Genomic DNA, 27,776 nt, shown 5'->3' with positions numbered 1-27,776 from the left:
CACAAACATAGATAATTAATAAACACAACTGGAGAGCGGTAAGTGAACATATAGATTCTAACAAAATTCTGTTTATGTAATTATCTTTAATTTATATCGTATATTTTAAGGTAAATGCACATATATCACAGCTGACTTAATAAAACATGTTTATGGTTGGAATTAATGTTAAATTTCGCTTCCTGACTATGTACAAAGTTTGATCATGGAATGGCTTAGAGGTATATACGTCAGAAACACAAATTCAACGATCTTATGCGAAGCATAGTATTAGATGTAAAGATAAATGATTCTCTGATGCTTGACGTTTAATGAATTGCATCTGGAACCGTAAATTTCTAAACAATTAGATGATAGTAATTAAAAAAGCAACACTAATCAAACGTTTCAGCCCTGACATGCTGGTTACAGAATTTAGTCCTGACATATTATTTATTGTATTAAGTCCCGACATATTCAGCATTTAGTCCTGGCATATTGACTACAGTATTGAGTTCTGACAAATTGGCTACAGTATTTAGTCCTGTCATAATGGCTACAGCATTTAATGCTGTCATATTGGCAACAGTATTTAGTCCTGACATATTGGCTGCATTATTTAGTCCTCTCATATTGGCGACAGTATTTAATCCTGGCATATTGGCGACAGTATTTAGTCCTGACATATTGGCTGCAGTATTTAGTCCTGTCATATTGACTACAGTATTTAGTCCTGATATATTGGCTGCAGTATTTAGTCCTGTCATACTGGCTACAATATTTAATCCTGATATATTTGTTACAGTATTTAGTTCTGATATATTTTCTATTTAGTCCTGACATATTTGTTACAGTATTTAGTTCTGACATATTGGCCAGAGTATTTAGTCTTGACATATCCATTATTTAGTCCTGTCATATTGGCTACAGTATTTAATCCTGTGATATTGGCTAAAATATTTAGTCATGTCATATTGGCTACAGTAGTTAGTCCTGACATATTGGCTACAGTATTTAATCCTGTCATATTGGCTACAGTATTTAGTCCTGTCATATTGGATACAGTATTTAGTCCTGACATATTGGCTACAGTATTTAATCCTGTCATATTGGCTACAGTATTTAGTCTTGACTTATTGGCTACAGTATTTAATCCTGTCATATTGGCTACACTATTTAGTCATGTTATATTGGCTACAGTAGTTAATCCTGTCATTATAGGTTATTACATTTTGTATGGGAAAATATGAACGAGTTTTCGGATGGAATACTGCACGAACTTGTGAGTGCAGTATGTCCTTCCGACAAAACGAGTTCTTATTTCCCATACAAATGCAGTAACCTTTTTATTATATGCTCATTTTTTTATTCTACCTAAGGTTTAATTATATAAACAAAATACAGTACAAGAAACAACGTAAATAAATTAATGCCGAATTCCAAACTAAATACACAAGCGCACTTTCGATATCACACAATGACATCATTATTAATGCGCACATAACTCCGCCCAGATAAATTTGAACTTAGTCGCGCGGTCGACATAACTTTCGAAAGAAAATGGCGTGTCTAGTTAAAATTGAAATTTGCAGTCATATTGTGAATGAATGCGCATTGCAACAACTTTTCCATTTGATCTGGAATGAATATATTTTGGTATTTTGTTTCGATTCGACCAAAGTTTGTGATTTTGGACTGGATTCATCTGTGCAAATTATACATGAAATACATCGGATTGAAGTGGCGCGGAAGAAGCGTGTTTACGTCTGCAAATGTGTTTCTGTTTCTGTCATTGGATGTTTGAAATCATAACGTGGGAAAAATATGAAGTCTTTCAATTGTAATTATCAAGAAGACGCTATGGAATTTAATGTTTATTTCATTTTGAGTGCAGTAAGGAGGATGCAATTGCACTTATCATCGAAATTACAGCACAATTTCGAAATGCGTAATCCAGATTGAAAACCTATGACATGGCTCATGTAATTCGGATTTGCAGAATTAAGAAAAAACATTTTGAGGAAATTCAGGATGTCAAACTGTAAGTATATTTTATTTTGCCATTCTTATCACCAGATAAAGAAGACAGTATATGCCTTGTCACTTCTATGTTATTTGTAAGGACATAATCTTCCGTCTTTTATATAATGTAGCTAGCCTAAATCCGTAACATTGTATCAACGCTGAATGTGCCAAAACAGCTGGGTTTTTTTTGCAGTCCACGAAACATGTTTTAGTTCATTCAGAAACAAATTTAAATAACCACAACGTAAAGAGCCTCTTACGCGAGTGTATATGATTTATTTACAAATCAAAAGTGCTGGTGTCTGCGTCATTGTTTGTTTACAATAGAAAGTAGTTCCTTTATTCACGTGAATGATATATGTGTATTGTCGCGCGCGTTCAGTATCGGGGAATATTGAACGATTCTGACAATGGAAAATTAACGGGGAAAAAAATGAGCATATAATAATATTGGCTACAGTATTTAGTCCTGACATACTGGCTACATTATTTAATCCTGTCATATTGGCTACAGTAATTAGTCCTGATCTAATTGCTATAGCATTGACTTCGAGACATTTTACATCTAAACTGGTTGAAAAATGACAAAATGGTAAGATGATAATACAGCCAAGTATCTTTTGTTTTATTTCATCTGGTTACCTGGTAGCATTGTGAGGGATGATGGGGTCGATCCGCCCGCGGATTGTGTTCCATTCGGCGTAACTGTCACGTTTGTGATTTGTGAGGTGATCCCTTTGAATCAGAAACATAAATTAATTTTAGCATACAGCCAGTCGTCTATGTTTAATAGAGACAAAAGTGTTCAACAAAATCATTTCAAAACTGAAGTGAATAATAGATAACTCATTCAAGTCTAATTAAAATTTTCAACGTATTCCCACTCTTGCTATTATTACGTTAGTATTAATCTACAGATACTGTGTCTTAAGGAACACATAAAAAAGGATTTTCCAATACAATATAAAGATACATTGGAAACGTTCTGTAAAATTAATGGAATCAAAACCTAAGGCTCATGTCTGTCCGTTATGTCGGACTTCCCGAAACTAATGCTCCTATCTTCTATATAATTTTCATCACTCTGGTAGTCCAGTTAGAAACTAATTACTGAGCACTATTTTTTTTTTTCATTCGGGTGTGATGATCGTGAAATGGAAAACAACACTATCGTGGAGCTTTTCGGTGTATCTCAGCCTAAATATGTACTTAATGAGTTTGTTGAACTGAAAATTACACGTAGATGGTCCGGGCAACGACCGAAGATGGGACAAGGACCTTTAGTTCCGTTCGGTATTTTGTTACCATAGAAGACTCGTATTTCGATGCGTAATAATGGAGATCAGTATACCGGTATATGTGTCGGTGTTCTCATACGCTTTGTCCTTCTCTACGCCCTGCTTTTCTTGTTGTCAAATTCTTATGTCATGTGTAATATGAGGATTGCCCATTAAAAACTTTTGTCCATTTAGATGATTCCCACTTCGGGCAGCTTTGATCTTCCTTGTTCTAAGATCATAATCAAGAAGGATCTATTTCATGTGTCTTCTGACTTCAGCTCCCTCTTAAATTAATTTTTGGCCTTCTGTCTGTAGCTCTAACGTTTATCCCGTGAGACACTTTTCATGATTTCGCTTCTTGTAGCTAAGAAATTACCTAGTGAATGTGTTTTAACTACCTCTACTCCCTGGCGGTAATGTGCATCAAAGCTTGACGTTTTACTTATCACATAGTCTGAATTTAATTCGAACTCTGCGATGAAAAGCCATTCGTAATAATAGCCTTTCCTTGGTCACACACGTACACATGGCTTCCTTGTAGGCCAGATTTTGCATCAAGTGTCCCCCACGACAATCAAGACATTATTCCTATCACCGATTATATTTATCGCCTAACTGTTGGTCATCTTTTCGTTCGTGGCGGTGAAATGCAACAAAGAAAGGTTCGACTCATCTACGAAAATGTTGAATTCTACTTTTTCATGTATATGGTAGTGATTCAAGAAGATTGAGCTTTTAAAGAAAATAGATTATTTCGACGAGTAAGGTTATCTTTAATCTTTGGAAATCAAAATCTTGACCTTGGACAAGTTTTAGTTGAAAATAAGAATCATAAAATATGGGTATTTTATTGATGTAACGCAAACATTCTGATGTTAGGACTAAACTGCTTTGCTACCTATATTTGAGGTCTGCATATTTTCCTTACGAGTGCTTCATAAGATTATTCGCGTAAATATTGCTTTGTCAGTGGTTGTTATTAAGCTGGATTTCCTCACCTCAAAATCCTACCATTACTGGGAACACTTTAATGTTTCCATATAGTCTATGTTCATCTTTTTTATAGCGTTAATACGATCTAAATCAGACCCTTTGGGCAATTTGGTCCATTCAGTTGTGTCCAGAAATGCAGTTGGTGTTGTTAATAAAAGCTATCGTAATTAACATAACACACCTATTCGATACAGCTGGTAGATATTTTAAGCCAGCTACCTTTCTTCTATATAACTTTACAGTGGCGTATGCAAATGGAGACCCGGAAGTTTGAGTTTCTCTAATTTCAGCGCTGTTGTAAAACCCTGTTTATATGACTATACCACAACCCTTGTGCAGGAATGCCGTTACGTTGATTCAAGGTATACATACATTAATTGACCCAATCAACAAATGTTGGATAACATTATGGTTCATAATATGCTGGTCCCTCAGAAAATCACCAAAATGTTATCTCTGATTTTCCTGGAAATTAGCTAACCGGTGAAGAATGTTACTTACATTCAACTGAAAGAAGCATCAAAGCCTAAACAGAATGTATGCTTTCCGAGTTCAGCCTCTTGGACTTTGCGGCGTAGGTTGACAGTGCAAACGTATATGATTGGATCTGTTCCGTAAATGTCATTTGTGGTAATACATTTTTTCAACTAGGTGCAAATATTTCCGGAAAATGCAACATAAAATACGTTGTGTCCAAGTAAATGTCTAACATATGTAAAATAGTATTGATTGAACTAAATATATGACCAATGCACTGGATATTTTACAAGAAATGTAGAACATGAAAGGAATAAATAAAGAATTTAAATAGTGCAGGAACACTATGAAGTCTTGCTAAGCCACTTCATACGGTATCGAGCAAACAAAAGCTCTTCAGCAATGGTCTGGCTGACATAACTTACAAGTCGTATTCCTCTGTAAGTTAATTAATTTTACATGTCACGTATGTATGACTGGCGTGATTCATTGCTCCAGCAATCTAACTCGTCATCTCCTGAAAATGTTAACTGATTTTCCACCAAGTTGAAGAAGTGGATAAATAGATTATTCATTTCCATGGGTTCTATGGCATAGTTTTGGATGGGTTGGAATAGATCTTTCCTCGTATGTTACAGTTTACCTAATTCGAGGCATTTAGTCATGGAAATCCAGTTGTAACTTGCTTTATCTCACGTATTACCTAGAACATCTATTATTGGTAAATTAAAATCATATTTTAACTTCTACATGGGGTTGTTTTGATCAACGATGTAGATCCTGATGCTGATGCCACAGGAAGCTTTATTACCGTCTTTTCACTCTGCCCTAAAGTCGTGGCCATGTTCGCTGTCACCGATAAGCCAACAAGTAAGCAAGTCGTTTGTTAGCATAGCATCAAGAATGCAAGCTTGTTATTGCAATAAGAAAAGCAGTCCCGGGTTTCAGACCAATTAGTTTGCAGGTTAAATATTTTGATTTCAGATGAATCTCAAAAATAGTAGTCTTAACCTTGCATTTAAAGATTTATTGTGATATCTTTTGACAAATTATAATTTCTCTATATTGGACTAAAATAACAGGCTCGAAACAGTATAAATGGAGTTAAATAACTAGCGAACACCAGCGCCATAATTTACAAATATAAAGCCAATGGTCTGCTTATTGACCATCTTTTGCATTACGTCGCAAGCGACAATCTTGACACCATTGCTATTACCGAGTCAGTTGTTTAGCATCTTGGTCATCTTTTGTATCCAAGGCGGTTAAAACAATGAATCAACACCAAACAGCGCATACACGTTCAATGTTTCAAGTCTAAGGCAGTGATTGAAGAAATGCTGCTCTTTAAGCAATGGTTCATTACGAAGGTTAAATCTTTGGAAATAATTTTTTTTCAAGCTAGATAGGTTTGTGTTCAAAATCTGCATCATTAAATATATGTATTTTATTGATGCAGTATCGAGTATGTGTATACAGATGTAAACTAAAAGAACCAACAACGTGCTTTTCAAAGGTAAGAAAAGTGTATCATCTCGTGGAATCTACACGTTCAACCGTTGGATAAATATTTTGGAGTAGTTTAAATAATAATACTATGTTTGCATTCAGTTTAAATGATAACACTATTTTTGCATTCAGTTTAATGATAACAGTATGTTTGCATTCAGTTTAAAATATAACACTATGTTTGCATTCAGTTAAATGATAACACTATGTTAATATTCAGTTTAAAGGATAACACTATGTTTGCATTCAGTTTAAAGGATAACACTATGTTTGCATTCAGTTTAAATGATAACACTATGTTTGCATTCAGTTTAAATGATAACACTATTTTTGCATTCAGTTTAATGACAACACTATGTTTGGATTCAGTTTAAATGGTAACACTATTTTTGCATTCAGTTTAATGATAACACTATGTTTGCATTCAGTTTAAATGATAACACTATTTTTGCATTCAGTTTAATGATGACACAATGTTTGCATTCAGTTAAATGATAACACTATGTTTGCATTCAGTTTAAATGATAACACTATGTTTGCATTCAGTTTAAAGGATAACACTATGTTTGCAATCAGTTTAAATGATAACACTATTTTTGCATTCAGTTTAATGATAACACTATGTTTGGATTCAGTTAAACGATAACACTGTTTGCATTCAGTTTAAATGATAACACTATGTTTGCATTCAGTTTGAAGGATAACACTATGTTTGTATTCAGTCTAAAGGATAATACTATGTTTGCATTCAGTTTAAGGGATAACACTATGTTTGCATTCAGTTTAAATGATAACACTATGTTTGCATTCAGTTTAAATGATAACACTATTTTTGCATTCAGTTTAATGACAACACTATGTTTGGATTCAGTTTAAATGGTAACACTATTTTTGCATTCAGTTTAATGATAACACAATGTTTGCATTCAGTTTAAATGATAACACTATTTTTGCATTCAGTTTAATGATGACACAATGTTTGCATTCAGTTAAATGATAACACTATGTTTGCATTCAGTTTAAATGATAACACTATGTTTGCATTCAGTTTGAAGGATAACACTATGTTTGTATTCATTCTAAAGGATAATACTATGTTTGCATTCAGTTTAAAGGATAACACTATGTTTGCATTCAGTTTAAATGATAACACTATGTTTGCATTCAGTTTAAATGATAACACTATTTTTGCATTCAGTTTAATGACAACACTATGTTTGGATTCAGTTTAAATGGTAACACTATTTTTGCATTCAGTTTAATGATAACACAATGTTTGCATTCAGTTTAAATGATAACACTATTTTTGCATTCAGTTTAATGATGACACAATGTTTGCATTCAGTTAAATGATAACACTATGTTTGCATTCAGTTTAAATGATAACACTATGTTTGCATTCAGTTTAAAGGATAACACTATGTTTGCATTCAGTTTAAATGATAACACTATTTTTGCATTCAGTTTAATGATAACACTATGTTTGGATTCAGTTAAACGATAACACTGTTTGCATTCAGTTTAAATGATAACACTATGGTTGCATTCAGTTTGAAAGATAACACTATGTTTGCATTCAGTTTAAAGGATAACACTATGTTTGCATTCAGTTTAAATGATAACACTATGTTTGCATTCAGTTTAAATGATAACACTATGTTTGCATTCAGTTTAAAGGATAACACTATGTTTGCATTCAGTTTAAATGATAACACTATTTTTGCATTCAGTTTAATGATAACACTATGTTTGGATTCAGTTAAACGATAACACTGTTTGCATTCAGTTTAAATGATAACACTATGTTTGCATTCAGTTTAAATGATAACACTATTTTTGCATTCAGTTTAATGATGACACAATGTTTGCATTCAGTTAAATGATAACACTATGTTTGCATTCAGTTTAAATGATAACACTATGTTTGCATTCAGTTTAAAGGATAACACTATGTTTGCAATCAGTTTAAATGATAACACTATTTTTGCATTCAGTTTAATGATAACACTATGTTTGGATTCAGTTAAACGATAACACTGTTTGCATTCAGTTTAAATGATAACACTATGTTTGCATTCAGTTTGAAGGATAACACTATGTTTGTATTCAGTCTAAAGGATAATACTATGTTTGCATTCAGTTTAAGGGATAACACTATGTTTGCATTCAGTTTAAATGATAACACTATGTTTGCATTCAGTTTAAATGATAACACTATTTTTGCATTCAGTTTAATGACAACACTATGTTTGGATTCAGTTTAAATGGTAACACTATTTTTGCATTCAGTTTAATGATAACACAATGTTTGCATTCAGTTTAAATGATAACACTATTTTTGCATTCAGTTTAATGATGACACAATGTTTGCATTCAGTTAAATGATAACACTATGTTTGCATTCAGTTTAAATGATAACACTATGTTTGCATTCAGTTTGAAGGATAACACTATGTTTGTATTCATTCTAAAGGATAATACTATGTTTGCATTCAGTTTAAAGGATAACACTATGTTTGCATTCAGTTTAAATGATAACACTATGTTTGCATTCAGTTTAAATGATAACACTATTTTTGCATTCAGTTTAATGACAACACTATGTTTGGATTCAGTTTAAATGGTAACACTATTTTTGCATTCAGTTTAATGATAACACAATGTTTGCATTCAGTTTAAATGATAACACTATTTTTGCATTCAGTTTAATGATGACACAATGTTTGCATTCAGTTAAATGATAACACTATGTTTGCATTCAGTTTAAATGATAACACTATGTTTGCATTCAGTTTAAAGGATAACACTATGTTTGCATTCAGTTTAAATGATAACACTATTTTTGCATTCAGTTTAATGATAACACTATGTTTGGATTCAGTTAAACGATAACACTGTTTGCATTCAGTTTAAATGATAACACTATGGTTGCATTCAGTTTGAAAGATAACACTATGTTAGTATTCAGTCTAAAGGATAACACTATGTTTGCATTCAGTTTAAAGGATAACACTATGTTTGCATTCAGTTTAAATGATAACACTATGTTTGCATTCAGTTTAAATGATAACACTATGTTTGCATTCAGTTTAAAGGATAACACTATGTTTGCATTCAGTTTAAATGATAACACTATTTTTGCATTCAGTTTAATGATAACACTATGTTTGGATTCAGTTAAACGATAACACTGTTTGCATTCAGTTTAAATGATAACACTATGGTTGCATTCAGTTTGAAAGATAACACTATGTTAGTATTCAGTCTAAAGGATAACACTATGTTTGCATTCAGTTTAAAGGATAACACTATGTTTGCATTCAGTTTAAATGATAACACTATGTTTGCATTCAGTTTAAATGATAACACTATGTTTGCATTCAGTTTAAAGGATAACACTATGTTTGCATTCAGTTTAAATGATAACACTATTTTTGCATTCAGTTTAATGATAACACTATGTTTGGATTCAGTTAAACGATAACACTGTTTGCATTCAGTTTAAATGATAACACTATGTTTGCATTCAGTTTAAATGATAACACTATTTTTGCATTCAGTTTAATGATGACACAATGTTTGCATTCAGTTAAATGATAACACTATGTTTGCATTCAGTTTAAATGATAACACTATGTTTGCATTCAGTTTAAAGGATAACACTATGTTTGCAATCAGTTTAAATGATAACACTATTTTTGCATTCAGTTTAATGATAACACTATGTTTGGATTCAGTTAAACGATAACACTGTTTGCATTCAGTTTAAATGATAACACTATGTTTGCATTCAGTTTGAAGGATAACACTATGTTTGTATTCAGTCTAAAGGATAATACTATGTTTGCATTCAGTTTAAGGGATAACACTATGTTTGCATTCAGTTTAAATGATAACACTATGTTTGCATTCAGTTTAAATGATAACACTATTTTTGCATTCAGTTTAATGACAACACTATGTTTGGATTCAGTTTAAATGGTAACACTATTTTTGCATTCAGTTTAATGATAACACAATGTTTGCATTCAGTTTAAATGATAACACTATTTTTGCATTCAGTTTAATGATGACACAATGTTTGCATTCAGTTAAATGATAACACTATGTTTGCATTCAGTTTAAATGATAACACTATGTTTGCATTCAGTTTGAAGGATAACACTATGTTTGTATTCATTCTAAAGGATAATACTATGTTTGCATTCAGTTTAAAGGATAACACTATGTTTGCATTCAGTTTAAATGATAACACTATTTTTGCATTCAGTTTAATGACAACACTATGTTTGGATTCAGTTTAAATGGTAACACTATTTTTGCATTCAGTTTAATGATAACACAATGTTTGCATTCAGTTTAAATGATAACACTATTTTTGCATTCAGTTTAATGATGACACAATGTTTGCATTCAGTTAAATGATAACACTATGTTTGCATTCAGTTTAAATGATAACACTATGTTTGCATTCAGTTTAAAGGATAACACTATGTTTGCATTCAGTTTAAATGATAACACTATTTTTGCATTCAGTTTAATGATAACACTATGTTTGGATTCAGTTAAACGATAACACTGTTTGCATTCAGTTTAAATGATAACACTATGGTTGCATTCAGTTTGAAAGATAACACTATGTTAGTATTCAGTCTAAAGGATAACACTATGTTTGCATTCAGTTTAAAGGATAACACTATGTTTGCATTCAGTTTAAATGATAACACTATGTTTGCATTCAGTTTAAATGATAACACTATGTTTGCATTCAGTTTAAAGGATAACACTATGTTTGCATTCAGTTTAAATGATAACACTATTTTTGCATTCAGTTTAATGATAACACTATGTTTGGATTCAGTTAAACGATAACACTGTTTGCATTCAGTTTAAATGATAACACTATGTTTGCATTCAGTTTGAAGGATAACACTATGTTTGTATTCAGTCTAAAGGATAACACTATATTTGCATTCAGTTAAATGATAACACTATGTTTGCATTCAGTTTGAAGGATAACACTATGTTTGCATTCAGTTTAAAGGATAACACTATGTTTGCATTCAGTTTAAATGATAACACTATGTTTGCATTCAGTTTAAATGATAACACTATGTTTGCATTCAGTTTAAAGGATAACACTATGTTTGCATTCAATTTAAATGATAACACTATTTTTGCATTCAGTTTAATGATAACACTATGTTTGGATTCAGTTAAACGATAACACTGTTTGCATTCAGTTTAAATGATAACACTATGTTTGCATTCAGTTTGAAGGATAACACTATGTTTGTATTCAGTCTAAAGGATAATACTATGTTTGCATTCAGTTAAAATGATAACACTATGTTTGCATTCAGTTTGAAGGATAATGCTATGTTTGTATTCAGTCTAAAGGATAACACTGTGTTTGCATTCAGTTAAATGATAACACTGTTTGCATTCGGTTTGAAGGATAACACTATGTTTGCATTCAGTTAAATGATAACACTATGTTTGCATTCAGTTTAAAGGATAACACTATGTTTGCATTCAGTTTAAAGGATAACACTATGTTTGCATTCAGTTTAAAGGATAATTACACTTCAATTAATATTTCCATCTTTACCAAGGGCTTATGAAATATGCGCACAGACAGATTTTTTTTTTCATTTTCAATTAAATTTCAATAAAAAGTTTTAGAGCAAAATAAAAATATTTCGGTGGCACTTCAAGCTAATCTAGTAATTATATCCAAACGACAATTCGCTAGTAGTGTTCTTGCTTTCTACTTACTACTTGGATATAATACGGAAGTAGATCTTATCAACGTTCAACAGCTAATGGCAGGATGAAGTCAATAAAAAGTAAGGAACCTAAGTACAGATGAGCATGGGGAGGCAAACACAATACTAGTATAGAAGATCAACTCTTTAGGCAATGAAGGCATATATGCTATTATTCAACACAAGAAGATACGTTTAAAAACCGGCGGAATACGTTACAAAGCTAAGCAAAGCAGAAAATAGTCATGCTCAAACTTAATTTATCTTAATTTTTGGCAAATGCGGAAAAGGAGCAAATTTATATTTTTTTTTAAAAAAGCCATAGGTATATTGTCCTTCAGGCACTTTATTGCAATTCAACTAAAGATTTCAAAGCAGCCTTAAGAAAATGTTGAGATGATTTACATATTTAAGACAAGACCTGTGATGGATAAACGCATGGAGAATACGTAAATAAGCTTCATGAACAAATACACATGTACAAAAAAAAACGTGCCCAAAAAATCCATAAATGCTTCTGTAGCACTTAATTCGTGCATTTATATAATATTTTTAATATAAAATTTAAAAACAAAACGGACAGGGATTCCTGTTGTTGCTATATATATAAGTATATACTTCTATTACAGATTGTTTGCTCTACGTCCGACCGATGTTTTACTTTCATTGTTCTTTCTTCAGTTTTGATTTGTGCATAGTTATAACCTTGGAAAACCTACAATATTTATTTATTAAGCTAGTTAAAGCTCAAATGAGTACACTGTCTCAAACAAGATAACCTCTTTTTCTATGATTTAATTTGTTTACCTGTTTATGATTCTCTTAAGTTTCTGTCATTTACAATCCAATGGAATAAACGTCTTACCTGTAACGGTGTCCTTATAGTCCCAGTCCTTGGGAGGAGTGGGGTGTGGATCAAATTCTGATCCTGGGAACGCTGAAAGCAGCATACAGTTACATTTGATTATCTTTTTTTATCACAGATTCATTAACACAGTACTACTGCATCGTTACTTTTATCACAGATTCATTATCACAGTACTATTGCATCGATACTTGTATCACAGATTCATTATCACAGTACTATTGCATAGATACTTTTATCACAGATTCATTATCAAAGTACTATTGCATCTATACTTTTATCACAGATTAGGACTATTTTCAGTTGTTGTTTTTGTCTTCTCCAAAACCTCACATTGGTTTTTATTTGTTTGTTTATGCCTCGTTTGCTTTAGTTATCACTGAACAGTTAATCTTTAGCATATGTCCTTGAAATACAAAAGATTCAAAGAGGGGTCCCAGTCGTTGATCTAAGAAATATTTTATATAGCAAATTTTTTTTCCCCCACTTTTTATAAAATGCTAATGATTTTTATTATTGTTTTCCCCGTCCGCAGTATTGCATATTTTGGCTGTCTTATGTAGTTTTCTCTTTACGTCTATATACATGAACATTATTGTCCTATCTTTAAATGCACAAGTAGATATTTACCTGCAGTTGTGCCACTTGCACCAGTTGTTACTGGAAAAAAAACGACATATTTTGAAAGTAGCTACTATGAACGCTTTCAAGCTAATTTACTCTTTAAAAAAGGTATAAAGTATCTCAATGTTAATGATCCATATATTCATCGAAAACAGCAGTGTATTGACGATATATGTGTGTGTGTGTGTGTGTGTGTGTGTGTGTGTGTGTGTGTGTGTATTGACCAAGAGAACATATACTTACAGGCCATTTAATATATATATATATATATATAACATTATCATGCAGGTTAGAGCATTTTAACTTGTGTTCCACGGAGATTCGAACCCTGGTCCGCCGGTAAGCGGCACTCATCGATTTGTCTGTAACCACCTACCCCTGTACCATCTCGACCATGCACACATTACCCAAAAAAACATGTTAAAGAGTCTGTGATATGGGCATCCGTGCGTAACTGACACACCCACACGTCGACCTAGGAAATCTCTCTCTCTCTCTCTCTCTCTCTCTCTCTCTTGCAACGACCGAACCGCTCCGGCGGCCTAGTGGTTAGAGCGTCCGTCTCAGATAAGGAAGATCGCCGGATCGAACCCCGGTCGAGTCATACCAAAAACTATTATAAATGGTACTAACAGCTGCCTCGCTAGGCGCTCAGCATTAAGAGGTTAGTGTTAGGACTGGTCGACGTGGTGTCATGATAATATGGCTGGGTGGGACATGATGCTATATGTATAAGTTTGAGATATTGTACAGGACTGAATGTCACACATAAAAACAAAAATTGTTTTTGGCATAAACACCATGCAAAATCCTTAAAACAAAATGCTAAGAATAGAAGGCATATGGTAACAGGACAAGGTGGTAAGACATTAATTAAAACTATGTCTGTCTGTCTGTCTCTCTCTCACACACACAAACACACACACACACACATGCACGCACACACAAACACACACACACACACACACACACACACACAGATGCAGGGTGATACTCACCTGCAGGCGGCACATCGACTGAAACATCAGAATATTGAAAATTTTATCGTCGTTGAAGAAAGGCGATTTATTTCGTACACAATTGTTAAAAAGTTTTTGTGTTCGTGTGATATAGCGTATCGGTTCGATTTTTTTTATACTGAACATTTATGTGCGTTTAGATGATTCATTGCTGAAATTTATCTGAATCGAATGTATTAAGGAACATTTTGGTTATCTTTAAAACTATTTCGTTTCTTATGACACCTTTCCTCGCCTTTCCTTTATATGTTATTCTTCTGTAAAGCAAATGTACACGACTTTGTGGTAGCAACAGTAGTGGTTATGGTAGTAGTAGTAATAGTAATAGTAGTAGTAGTAGTAGCAATAATAATAATAGTAGTAGTAGTAGTTGTTGTTGTAGCTTTTATTACTAGATGGAGCTGTAGTTAGGCAGTTGGGGTCATCTGTCTGGACTTGACTGGTGTTCTGATCCCAGCAGGGGTGCACTTGAACGCCATTGTGATGATGACTGGCGGAAAATTGTCGCTTCTTTGAAGGGGCTCTTTGTTCTATAATGTGGAACGTAAAGCTACATAATTCATTATGCTGATAAATCTTGTATAACAGGCAAAGATACAATACAATCAGGGGAATATAAAAATTGTATTATAGCTTAATGATGTAAATATAAATCGAACTAAATTAATTGAACATGGAATGTGATATCATACCGATAAATCAGCAGGTTTGTTCAGTTGTCCAAACCAATTTCTCAGCCCTTTAAGGTACTTGCACAATACAGCCAGCAACCGCATCGACCTAACAACCAGCTTTTTCGTTTCCAACGATCAGAACAACCTCGAAACACTAACCCGAACAACAAGAAACTGTCGTCAAATGGTTCTGATCCTTTGCCTACCCGGGTCTGAATTAACCTGCTTGCTATATTGGCTCCACGATTTCGATCCTGCCACAAAGGAATACCTGCGTTTAGGTTTTCAAAATGGTTTCTATGTGGGGTTTAAGGGGACATTGCAAACGCACGTATGTAATAATCTGAAATCAGCTCAAACTAATGCCCAAATTACTGAAGAAAAGATACAGAAAGAATTGGCAGCCGGTCGCTTTGCCGGGCCTTTTCATACAAAACCATTTCCCTATTTACACATTTCGCCCCTGGGTATAGTCGTAAAGAAAATTCCTGGGTCTTTCAGACTAATTCATCACCTTTCTTTCTCACCGGGCGTTTCGGTTAGCGATGAAATTCCAACCCAACAATCAGCAGTACATGACGAAGGCATTGATAATCGTATCACATGTATAAAACAGCTGGGTGGGGGGGGGTGTGTTTTATTGCAAAAAACAGACATATCAAATGCTTTCCGCATTCGTCCTATTTGTCCTATTGCAATACCATTGTTTGGCTTTTTATGGAGGAACAGGCACTATTTTGACAAATGCTCACCAGTGGGTTGTAGTTCCAGTTTCCAGATATTTGAGACCTTTAGCAATTCTTTTCAATGGATAGCGAACACAAAGTTATCTATAACACACATGACACATATTTTGGACGATTTTTTTTATATACTAGATGCAACTCATGTCCAATGCGAGTATAAGCTTGATCGCTTCCTGACTGTATGAGCCGACATTGGCGTTCCTATGGCTGCAGATAAAACATTTGCCCCGTCAAAAACCATCACGTACCTAGGATACGAATTGGATTTCGTGAGAATGGAGGTGCGCCTTCCCGCGTACAAACTAGAAAAATGTAATAAACTCAAACATTTATATCTGTCTCGAAATAAAATTACTCTCAAGGAGTTGTAATCCATCATAGGTACTCTTAACTTTGCTTGCGTAGTCGTTTTGCCCAGGGGAACACTAATCCAATAAATGTATACATTTCCACACTGACAATCAAGCCTTAGTCTTGAAATCATAGAGAAGCAGTCCTCTAAAGACACAAAAAAAACATGCATTTCATTCGCAAAGTTGTACTCTCTTGGCTTACATTAAATATCGTGTTCAGGGCAAAACATATACCAGGTATACGTAACAGACTCGCCCATGCCCTTTCTAGCCAACAAGTTTCGAGTTTCCACGCCATGGTTCCCTATGCGGACTCACACCCTCATCACATTTTTTTCCAACCTTGCTTGACCATTTGCTTTTAAACATCCTACACCCAGCTACACACTCCATATATAAGCGGGCTTGGACGCTATATAAAGAGTTCACATCAGATACCTTGACTGAGTTATCTTTCAATAACCAATTTGGCCCTTTTCATAACGCAATTAATCAACAAGAAATATGCAGCATATTCGATATCCACTTTTGTTTCTGCAGTTGGATATGTGCACATACTTAATGGCTTCGCAGACCCTTCTTCCTCTTTCCTTATTCAAAACCTCATTCAAACTATTTACAAAAGTAAATCTCATGATGTTCGTTTGCCAATTGACAAAGTTGCACTAGATAAGCTAACAGATTCCATGATGCATACAATCTCAGACCATTTCAGGCGTACCATGTATTCGACCATGTTTATGTAATGCATACCATCTCAGACTATTTCAGGCGTACCATGTATTCGACCATGTTTATGTAATGCATACCATCTCAGACCATTTCAGGCGTACCATGTATTCGACCATGTTTATGTAATGCATACCATCTCACACCATTTCAGGCGTACCATGTATTCGACCATGTTTATGTAATGCATACCATCTCAGACTATTTCAGGCGTACCATGTATTCGACCATGTTTACACTGGCTTTCCATGCCTTTCTCAGAATATGACAGACTACAGTGCAAACAAATGCACATCAGAATGATAATTTTATACAATGATCTCAAGACACTGTTTTCCACAAGCGTCTTACAATCACTTTTCGACACTTCAAACACGGCTCGGGACAACCATATATATTGCATGTTGCTGCCCAACAAAATCCTGCGACATATCCGATAGCTCATTTACAAGCATACCTAACCCTCAGGGGTAATACCCCAGGACTAATTTTTATGAACCAAAATGTGCAACCAGTTTCCAGAGTAAAATTTAGTACAGAACGTCGAAGAGTACTTTGCTTTTGTGCCTTTAACTTAACCATTTTAAGACCCATAGTTTCAGAATTGGGGCCACCACTGAGGCGGCTAGACAAAGTTTCAGTGACAAACAGTGAAGGGAATTTGGCCGTTGGAGATCAGATGCATTTAAAAAATACATCAGGTTAGGCATAATGGTCTCAGCTTTGTAACACTTCAGTTACTTTTTCTAAGATCGCCATTCTGCCGTGTGTGCTACTTTCTTTTTTTCAGGTCTCATGGGTTACACAGACCTAGAGCACTGCCCATCGACCGTGCTTTGCAGGGATATCATTCACTCGATCCGTACTAATATATGTCTACCTGCCTTTTCGACCGCCAGAGCGTATAAGGGTACTCTAACGGCTCCGGAAGACCTACAGCGCATTCAAGAAGTACGCGCATCCTTTATAAAGTTAGTTTCTTTCCAATCATCCATACATGCTGGATATATCCAACTACCGGGGAGTATGAGAGTGCTCTACTGGCCCGGCACTTCAGAATTCATCGGTTTATTTTGATCAACATCGATATTTTCTTTTCCTTGATACTGGACATTTTTGTTCTTTGCCCCACCAACTTTTTGTGGCTGCCAGAAATGCAGCAAGCCCTGTTTGCTGTATTTCTGTTTATGGCGGTTGCAGCCTCAAAAAATGTCTGTATTATACGCTATGACTCATTGTTCAATTTCTTAGCACGTTCACTCTATAGACTTTGTCCAAATAGTTATGTTGTGTGTTAATGTATTATGCTAGTGGTAATGTATTCGGACAATAGTGATCTCTGACGTTACGGCTTACGGGTGAGTAACCTTAATTTTTTCTCAAATGCCCTATTTAATTTAATTTGATTGTTTGTTTGTTAGTTTTAATTTTTTATTCCATTACATGATATTGTAATGTAATTTTATTTACTGGATTTTATATTTCCAGAAATTCAGTTCTGTTTTTCGAAAACCTAATATTAGAACTTTGTATCAAATGTTAACCTAGTTCCTGACCTTGATTAAGAATTAGTAGAGTTAAAGTTAACAACCTCTTTTTTTTATTATTCATTCTGAGTGTGGGATTTAAAGAGTGAAATCGAGGCTGTACTGGGAATACGTGACTTTAGACATGTAAATAGCCTCTGCGTTGTTATTTCGAAATTCTGGTTTTACCGGAATTGCGCAGTAGTCAGATTTAATAGTGATGTTTTGAGAAAATAGTTCAGTTGGGTTTTAAAACACTTAGACGTCAAAGGGGGTGGGGGGTGGGGTGCGGGTTTGTTTTTTTGTAACCAATTTGAGTTGAAATTCTATTTTATGGAATTATTCATTTTTTTCCCTGGGAATATTTAAATGCTCATACAGAATTCTTGGACATAGACATTTATTGAAATTTTATTTGGAATTCAAAACTGGAATATTATTTTCTGTGGTTCAACAAGGATCTGTTGACTCATCTGTACTATACTTACTACAACATGCGTGATCTCCTTCCATTTTGGATTTTTGTCGGGACTCGAACTCAAATTCATTAGAACATTTTATTACTAGGTCTTCTAATTTTTAATTATTGGATTATTCTTGGATTATTTTTGGATTTGATTCTTAAAACCGTAAGTTCTTTATTTCATTTTTACGTTGTTATTCTAGGGAAATAAATTATTTAACTTTTTAAAAAATTTCTTGTTACTGTTTATGTGTGTGATTTGGATTTTTAACGTAGCGTTAACAATTTTTCAGTCATTTCGCTACGGTGTCTGAAGTGTGACAGTTTATAGTGATGTCTAGCACTGGGGCATCATGCCTACTAATGAATACTGTCTGCTCTGGGAAATCAAAAGAATTGGTTCCATTCTGTCGCATGTATCTCGTGACGATAAAAACTATACTTCTGGAGGTACATAACTTGATTGTCTATCTGTGTATTCTATGAATCTTTTCTGTTCAAATTAGGTTTAGAGATTCGATTTTCACAAAAGATTCCTTGCAGAATCGCATTCGTTTATACAAGGATGGCGGTTTCCTCCATTCCAAATTAATTTATGCAATATACTTCAAAAACTTTTTAGCCTACAGTAACAAAATTTGGTAGAAACGCTATTTGACTATGCGCATGTAGAAACCTTTTAGAACCAAAACCAAGAACAGAATAATTTAAAAAGAGCTTCAAATACTCTGGTACAGTTCTGTCGAACAAGCTTCCACTACATGTAAAATCTGCTGAAAATATTACTGTATTTAAGAACAGATATCATGAGCATGTATGTATTTCTAATATATAATGGAATTTATTATTTTAATACAAAACATGTTAAAATAAACAATAATTATTGCTATATTTCATATAATGCGCACTGTTATACTCTCTTTAAGAGGACCTCAAGGGAGAATAGCCTCTTGACTAATGAGTCACCTTCTATACATAAGTTATTATTATTATTATTATTATTATTAGATGACCTGAGTAGATTTCGGGATTTTTGTGTCCTTTTTCCTATTTTTAAACACTTTTAAGCATTTTCGACTTTAACCTTTTTTGAAAACCTGGCGAATCCGTTTTATGAACATAGCACTTTAACGGTTCCATCTACATTCCTGATAGTTGTGTTCACACATTGTATATATAATTAAAGAACCTTATACTGTAAACCATACTGAAAGAATCTTATATTGTAAACCATATTGAAAGAATCTTATTAGATTTACAGACCGATATGGCAATTTTCCAAACTTTTTATAAAAAAAATACCATATTCAGCAGTTTGGTAGATTTTATTCCTGAAAATAATGCCAAAATATAAACCTGAATACGGACGACCATACTTGTAATTTCTGAAGTTCATCTGTGGAAGAATGGTTATGAAGGGTTTATATCTACGTTAATTCTCCTCTGTTGTTTGCAGTTTAATGTTGTCTTTTAGTAGTCGCATATAACCAGGCACGATAAATACAAGCATTTTTCAATGCCTACCATTTCATTTTATTCGCTTTATCAATTTAGAACTCTCTGTCTCTCTGTCTCTGTCTCTCTCTCTCTCTCTCTCAGTGTAATGTAGATCAACTCTACTATAGACTGGAAAACGTCTGACGTTATTAAATAACAATTGGTAGCATTCATCCGTAGAATACAGCTCAACCTGAATCACGGCCTAGTCGTGGGGTACCAAAATTTCGAATATGCGAAAGACGAAACGAGAAAGCTGAGTCATATAATGATACAAAAATGTCCACCCGAGGAAAAGATGATTGTCCTTTACAGAATCTTTTTACTGAGATAAGTACAGGGGAAAAGTCGAGTGAATTGTACAATAAACTCACAATGGGTGTAAATATCCATGGTACATCGTCAACTGATTTCATGTACACGTAACTTTTTTTTCCTCGACACATTTGCAGTAAAAAAATAAAAAAAATAACTTGAAGCTAATGAATTTTTTAATTTAAAATCCGTACTTTTAAAACGGAATTTAAAGTCTGCTTCAAAAGGCGCTGAACCTGTATTTCAGCAAAATGAATTAAATGTCAGAGTGACCGCCCTTTTTCTAAGAATGGAAGTGTTGGACCAGGTTGAATGGGGATAAGTACTCGTATCTTGATGAATAGGCATGTAAATGCAGTCGGTATAACAGCCATGATGTGTCTGAAAGCTTGAAACAACGTTAACACTCACCATCTCTTCTGCCTGGCATCGGAGGAGTAGCGGCAAAGGATATCACTGGCTGGACTGTACCTAAGCAATATATTTACGTATATTATTCATACGCGTACAAGAAATAGTTCTTGAATGTAAGAAATATCGAAATAAAATTGGAATACCTTACTCTGGGTTATTTATGCACTAGTTTGCTTTTCCAGCCTCTTTTTTGATAAATTGTTATCGAATAATCACGGAGAACATTTTCCAAAGAAGTTAAAAGTTTCGGTACCTTAAAGCCCAAATGCCACGTTACTTGCGAAGAGTCGTACATGCCAAATCATCTAAATAATACTGAATCTTGAAAGATGTTGGTCTTAAACATCGCTTGGTTCCACTAAAACCAGAAAATATGGACGTTTCGTCACATTCTGAGCCGTGTAATTTCTCCCTCGAACTGTGAAACCCTGCCATTTATTAACATGTATACGAAATAGTCCGATGTTGATCGGCGACATCCCTGGGTGAAACGATCTGAGGAGAAAGCTGGCCCCACAAGATTTGATGAGAAGCTAACACCACCATATGTCGGATTGCCTTCAGGTCAAGTTCAGTGTATATATTCCAACGACCTAGCAGATCAGCAATTTGTACCCTTTTTTTTTGTTGTTGTTGTTGTTGTTGTTGTTGTTGTTTCTAAACAAATTTTCCAGACCCGCTTTAAAAATACGGGCCTGTCTATCTTCGTTCCCTCATGAACCAGTTTGTGCCCAGCATGCAAATGTTGTTATTATTAGATTAATCACTTCTTTTGGAGCACTCCAGAAAAAGATCGGAATTACAAGCGACTTCGTTAACTGAATTAAGGGGTGGAACCTCTTAATTCTAAACGGAAGATCTGAACTTCGTTTAAACCTATCATCTTGATTATTTCAAAAAATAGTTTATGTCAGATAGCTTTTTTTAACAAACCATTTACTAGCTCTAAACTCTAGTTAGACTGAAAGAATCTGAAAGAATGGTTAAATTTATGACAAACAGCGGCACTGGGCTTTAATAAATCTGCCTTCACACTGATGTATATATATATATATATATATATATATATATATATATATATATATATATATATATATATATATATATATATATATATATTAAATTGTGCAATTTTTATGTACACGGTACAAGTTATCGACATGTAAAATATTGATATTTACGTCTCTTGCCATGTATATTCATTCAGAATGGCTTATGGCTAAGATATGAAAGAAAGGTATCTAATAACACCATAACCTTTGAAAACACATTCTTCTAATTTTTTACTCACACTGGTCCAAATCTATCAACTCCAGACACGTACGTGTGCTTACATTATCGTGAGAGAAATAATCGAAGTATACAGTTTGAACAATAATAATTATAATAAGTTGGGTAATGACGAGAAAATACCAAATACCATGGTAAACAAAGACAACATACAAAAACCACAGTAGTTTCGACAGTTGTCCTCGGCCCACTGTTGGTACGTGGGGCTCGTGCATACGGTTTTCTCGTAGCCTTGACAGTTTGGAATCTTGTCCACGCAAGCTGGAGGCGGTGTGGGTATGCCTGGAAATTAAACAAATATTGTTTCCATATAATTTGATCTGGTATGAATGTAGGACACTTAAAGATAACATTCACGCACTCTGTTTGCTTGAAAACGTAATTATTTCGACATTCTTTAGACGCGAGAGTTCGGGCAGAACTTATTTGCGTAGGAATTGGTCTTGGACATTCGGAACAAAGTGAGATATAACATCGCAAAGAGAATAGAGAATATTCATTACTGGTCAAAGCATACATGTATAAGAATGTTTGCACCGGTTGTGTGACATCTTGTCAGAAAAAAATTATAACATGCTTTTCTCTCTGACGAAGCGTGTTTGAAGGTGGTTTCGATTTATAAAGCAGTTATAACCTTGAGTTAATTTAGTACATGATTATGTCGTTTATGCCTTGATTATTGGTTTCAGTTTTGCATGAATATACATTATTACTAATGACAAACAGTGTTAGTAAATGCTGTATAATTGATATATTTGTCGTATATTGTTAATTGCATTTGTCGCTATTTAAGTTTTCATTAAGCCTGTTCAAACAAATCGACTAAATGTTGCAATATAACTAAAAAATTAATTATTTAAAAAAAAATTACATGAATTATTAATTAAAATCTTTAAAACATGAAATAGATTGGTTATTTATCTTTCCAAAAATGTAAGTGTGCGAATATATTTACACAGGGCATTTTAATCAAGTATTAATTATTGACTCGAGCATAGCAGATATTTTCGGATAACATAAAAGAGTGACCAGTCTTGCGTTGTTAACGTAGGTATTCTTTGACTACACTCACATAAATGCGGTTAAGATGAGGGCCCAAATCACTCCTAATATTGTATAAACTGTGCATCTAAGTTGGGCTGAAGCTAGATATATTGTATTAGATTACTGTCTGGAGAAAGCATGGGCGAAACCTTTTTGCAGTTAATTCTAACACGTTTCATACACCAAAATTTGTACAAGAGGTATTTCGTTTTCAAAGTGATAAAGAATCAAGTCGGTCAAAGACAAGCGGTTGTCTGGAAAAGTAAAACCACCGAATAGAAACAACCGTCCTGCGGAAACTTCATAGAACAGACGATTTAATGAGGTCGATCTTAAAAATAATCGCATAGATTCACACTATAGTCTACGCTGGGTTAGCACGTTATAATACACAAACTTATATAAATTATTTAATGTAGAGAAAAGTAAGCATGGAAATTTAATCGGCCAAAAATTATAAAATCGATCTATATCGAAACTGAAATTATACATAATCAGTGTAAGAAAAGCTGAGTGCAAATGAAACAATTAATTAGAACCATTTCTAACATCAGTAAGCTTGTGACGAAGCGTGTTTTGGTGCTCTAACCATTCTGACCTAGAGTCCTTGAACACTGAACATGGTCATGTATACGTAAGACATCTTGAAGAGCAGGAACAAAGATCATGACCTCGTGTTCGGTTACACTTTGGTTTCGATGATGTTAGACACCCACAAAACAAGTTCGCCAAACGGCTGACGAATATTTAAAGTGAGAAATGACCCTGTTTAGAGTATCGCCAAATCACAAATACTTAGTCCCTATCTCGTAATTAAAAGCGACAAAGCGATACTCTCACCATTAAGTTTATGAATGACTTTTCTGTGAAAAAGCAACAAACGAAGTTTTACAAATTCAATTCCGCTTTAGAAATAGAAATTCTGTTTGCATGTCTGTCTACACGTCTCTCTATCAATGTCCCTCTGTCTCTGTCTCTCATCCGGCTTTGGACATGTACCTATATATACATATATTAACTCATCAATTCAGCAGATATTTTCTCACTGCCGATTTTAAAGAATGCTAGGTTTTTATACGACTATGCTGTTAAAGCAAATAGGAGTCACTCAAATTAATAATTAAGTTTTAATTTACCTTGGCAATAGCCACAGTACGAGGGGCAATTATCGTGTGACCATTCTTTGAACTGTTCGCTGCAAGCAGTGTTCCCGTATCTACGACACTCCAACTTGTCCACACATTCTGAGAATCAAAATTGAAATTATTCAAAAACCTATGTCATGTATGAGCCATTACTTACATTAACCGCGGTAACTCATTGGTCACGGCCCTGGATTCATGACCAGAATTGTGCGGGTTCGATTAACCACCGTACGATCATCTCCAAACGGTAACTATGGCGTATACGTGGCCAATGACCATTTACTTGCCGGAGTATGATATCAGCTACAATGTCTGTTGTGCGGTTAAACATACAACCAACCTCTTGCTTATATCAGAACTTTTGAGAGAGAAAAATATTTTGTAAACTTTCTACATGTTGCGCAAAACGTTTTATTTTATATATTCTACGAATTGATTCTTAAAATTTAATATTTTTCTCAAAGAGGGCCACGTAAAGACTGCACTATCTTCCTCAAAGAGGGCCGCGTAAAGACTGAAACATCTTCCTCAGAGAAGGCCACGTAAAGACTGAAATATTTTCCTCAAAGATGGTGACGTCATGACTGCAGTATTTTCTTTGATGAGCGCCACGTAAACACTGCAATATTTTCCTCAAAGAGCGTCACGTAAAGACAGCAATATTTTCCTCAAAGAGCGCCACGTAAAGACTGCAATTTTTTCCTCAAAGAGGGTCACATAAAGACTGCAGATTATTGTTTGGGGTTGTGTTGGTTTTTTTTCTTCTTCAACTTCAGTGTATACAGTTACATTCAACAGTTTGACAAGGTCATGAAAATATAACGATTTAAGTCTCACGTTGACCGTAATGAAATAAATGTAAAATAGAATCCTTTGAATATACTCAAATGTTCTCTGACAGTTAGCAGTATACATATGTACAGAATGTACCTACTTTCTGGAGCAAGCGTTGTAGTCGTGTATATAAATCCGTCTGCAAAAAGGAAAGAAGAGTAAATAAAACGCTGATTGGACCATATGAAGTACTCTTGTACAATAATGTGACTGATCGCATACACGATGCTAAAACATAAATTCTGTCTTTATTTCTCTTACAATTCCATTTGTTTTTCTTTAAGTCGAGAAATGATAGTTTTCTACTTATAAAACCTTACATGTATGTACTGGAGATAAGCATTATTTCAGTTTTAGTATACCGGCTTCTTTGCAGGTCCTGATATTATTATTATTATTATTATTATTATTATTATTATTATTATCTTTAGTCCAGTTGTCCACTTCGCAGCCAATAGAAGTTTTTAAATATCTTATGGAATCGTTGTTGCACCATTCACCGAGAACATTTGAAACATATCAACAGTATTTGTCAATGCATCCAGAAACAGAATAATACAAACGCCATCCAAGATTGCGATCAAGACCATTGGATAAATATAATTTAATAAGCATCATAACCCAAGGGCCGGTAATCCAATATTTTCCCTATCCCCCTCGTAGCACACATACACACGATAATACAATAAAATGCGTGCGTGCGTGCATATGTATGTATGTATGTATGTATGTGTGTGCATGTATGCATGCATGCAGGTATGTAGTTGCGTATGTGTATGTTTATGTCTGTATGCATGCATGCATGCATGTATGTATGTATGTATGTATGTATGTATGTATGTATGTATGTATGTATGTATAAATACAGATATTTGTCTAATTTCGTCATTGCTTGCAGTCTAAAAATCAGAAATTATGAAATAGATCAAAGAATTAAGTACACGGACATCAAAGATCACAAAGAAGTAAAGTTATACCTAATCTTAGTGCATTCACAGAAATGTTCTAAAAAAAGATTATACAAATAATTAGATAGTTTTGGTCGACGCCAAAAAAGTTAATTATCTTGACATTGATCTAATATTCCAAATATATATTCTGGACATTATCTTTTGAATAGTATCTTCTGGATATCATCTGTATATATTATCTGCATGGTATGTTTCTTTTTTGTATATCATCTGCACGATAAATTTCTTTCAAATATCATCTATATTTATTATTTGCTAAATATTATCTTCTGGATATCATCTGTATTTATTACTTGCTAAATATTATCTTCTGGATATCATCTGTATTTATTACTTGCTAAATATTATCTTCTGGATATCATCTGTATTTATTATTTGCTAAATATTATCTTCTGGATATCATCTGTATTTATTACTTGCTAAATATTATCTTCTGGATATCATCTGTATTTATTATTTACTAAACATTTTCTGCATGATATATTTCTTTCGGATATCATCTGTATTTTATTACTTGCTAAATATTATCTTTTAGATATCATCTGTATTTATTATTTGGTAAATATTCTCTTCGGAATATCATTTGTATTTATTACTTGCGAAATATTTTCTGCATGATATATTACTTTTGGATATTATTTGCTAAATATTAGCGTCTGAATATTATCTGCTGGCTATTATCTGCTAGATATCTTCTGGATATTATTTTGGATATTATCTGCTGCAAAATGTGTTTGATATATTATCTCTTGGATATCATGTTCAAAATATGATATGCCGGGTATTATCTACTACAAATTATCTATTACAACAGAAATTGTCTGATAGATATTATCTTTTTGATCATATGTTCTGTATGTTATCAATTAGACATTACTGTCTGATTATTATTTGATGCATATTATTTATTAGATATTATACTTTGGTATCATCTGTTGGATATTATCTTCTAGACATTGCTTTCTATATATTATTTGTTGAATATTATCTGCTGGATACTGTCGATTGGATATTATCTGCTGGACACTGTCGAGTGGATATTATCTGCTGGATACTGTCGAGTGGATATTATCTGATGGATACTGTCGATTGGATATTATCTACTGGAAACTGTCGATTGGATATGATCTGTTGGATACTGTCGATTGGATATATCTGCTGGATAGTGTCGATTAAATACTAGTTGTTGGATACTGTCGAGTGGATATTATCTGATGGATACTGTCGAGTGGATAT

General features: G+C 33.7%; 1 protein-coding gene across 1 annotated transcript in view; it reads right to left on the bottom strand.

The window, feature by feature from the left end:
- Positions 1–27,776, bottom strand: part of LOC149770123 (uncharacterized) — a 66,141-nt gene that overhangs the window by 15,803 nt on the left and 22,562 nt on the right. Inside the window, exons 4-12 of the mRNA XM_089949356.1 lie at positions 25,670–25,708; positions 24,727–24,834; positions 22,700–22,828; positions 21,254–21,313; positions 14,932–15,069; positions 14,519–14,536; positions 13,527–13,556; positions 12,897–12,968; positions 2,647–2,739 (exon numbers count right to left, since the gene is read on the bottom strand). Of these exons, the coding sequence (XP_089805482.1) occupies positions 2,647–2,739; positions 12,897–12,968; positions 13,527–13,556; positions 14,519–14,536; positions 14,932–15,069; positions 21,254–21,313; positions 22,700–22,828; positions 24,727–24,834; positions 25,670–25,708 (687 nt within the window). The remainder of the gene's footprint in view (positions 1–2,646; positions 2,740–12,896; positions 12,969–13,526; positions 13,557–14,518; positions 14,537–14,931; positions 15,070–21,253; positions 21,314–22,699; positions 22,829–24,726; positions 24,835–25,669; positions 25,709–27,776) is intronic.

Source organism: Sinohyriopsis cumingii, unplaced genomic scaffold (genome assembly GCF_028554795.1).
Source record: "Sinohyriopsis cumingii isolate HCF-2022 unplaced genomic scaffold, ASM2855479v2 utg002682l, whole genome shotgun sequence".
Classification (NCBI taxonomy): domain Eukaryota; kingdom Metazoa; phylum Mollusca; class Bivalvia; order Unionida; family Unionidae; genus Sinohyriopsis; species Sinohyriopsis cumingii.
Note: the sequence above shows the minus strand (reverse complement) of the source record. Positions and strands in the feature narration are given on the sequence as shown.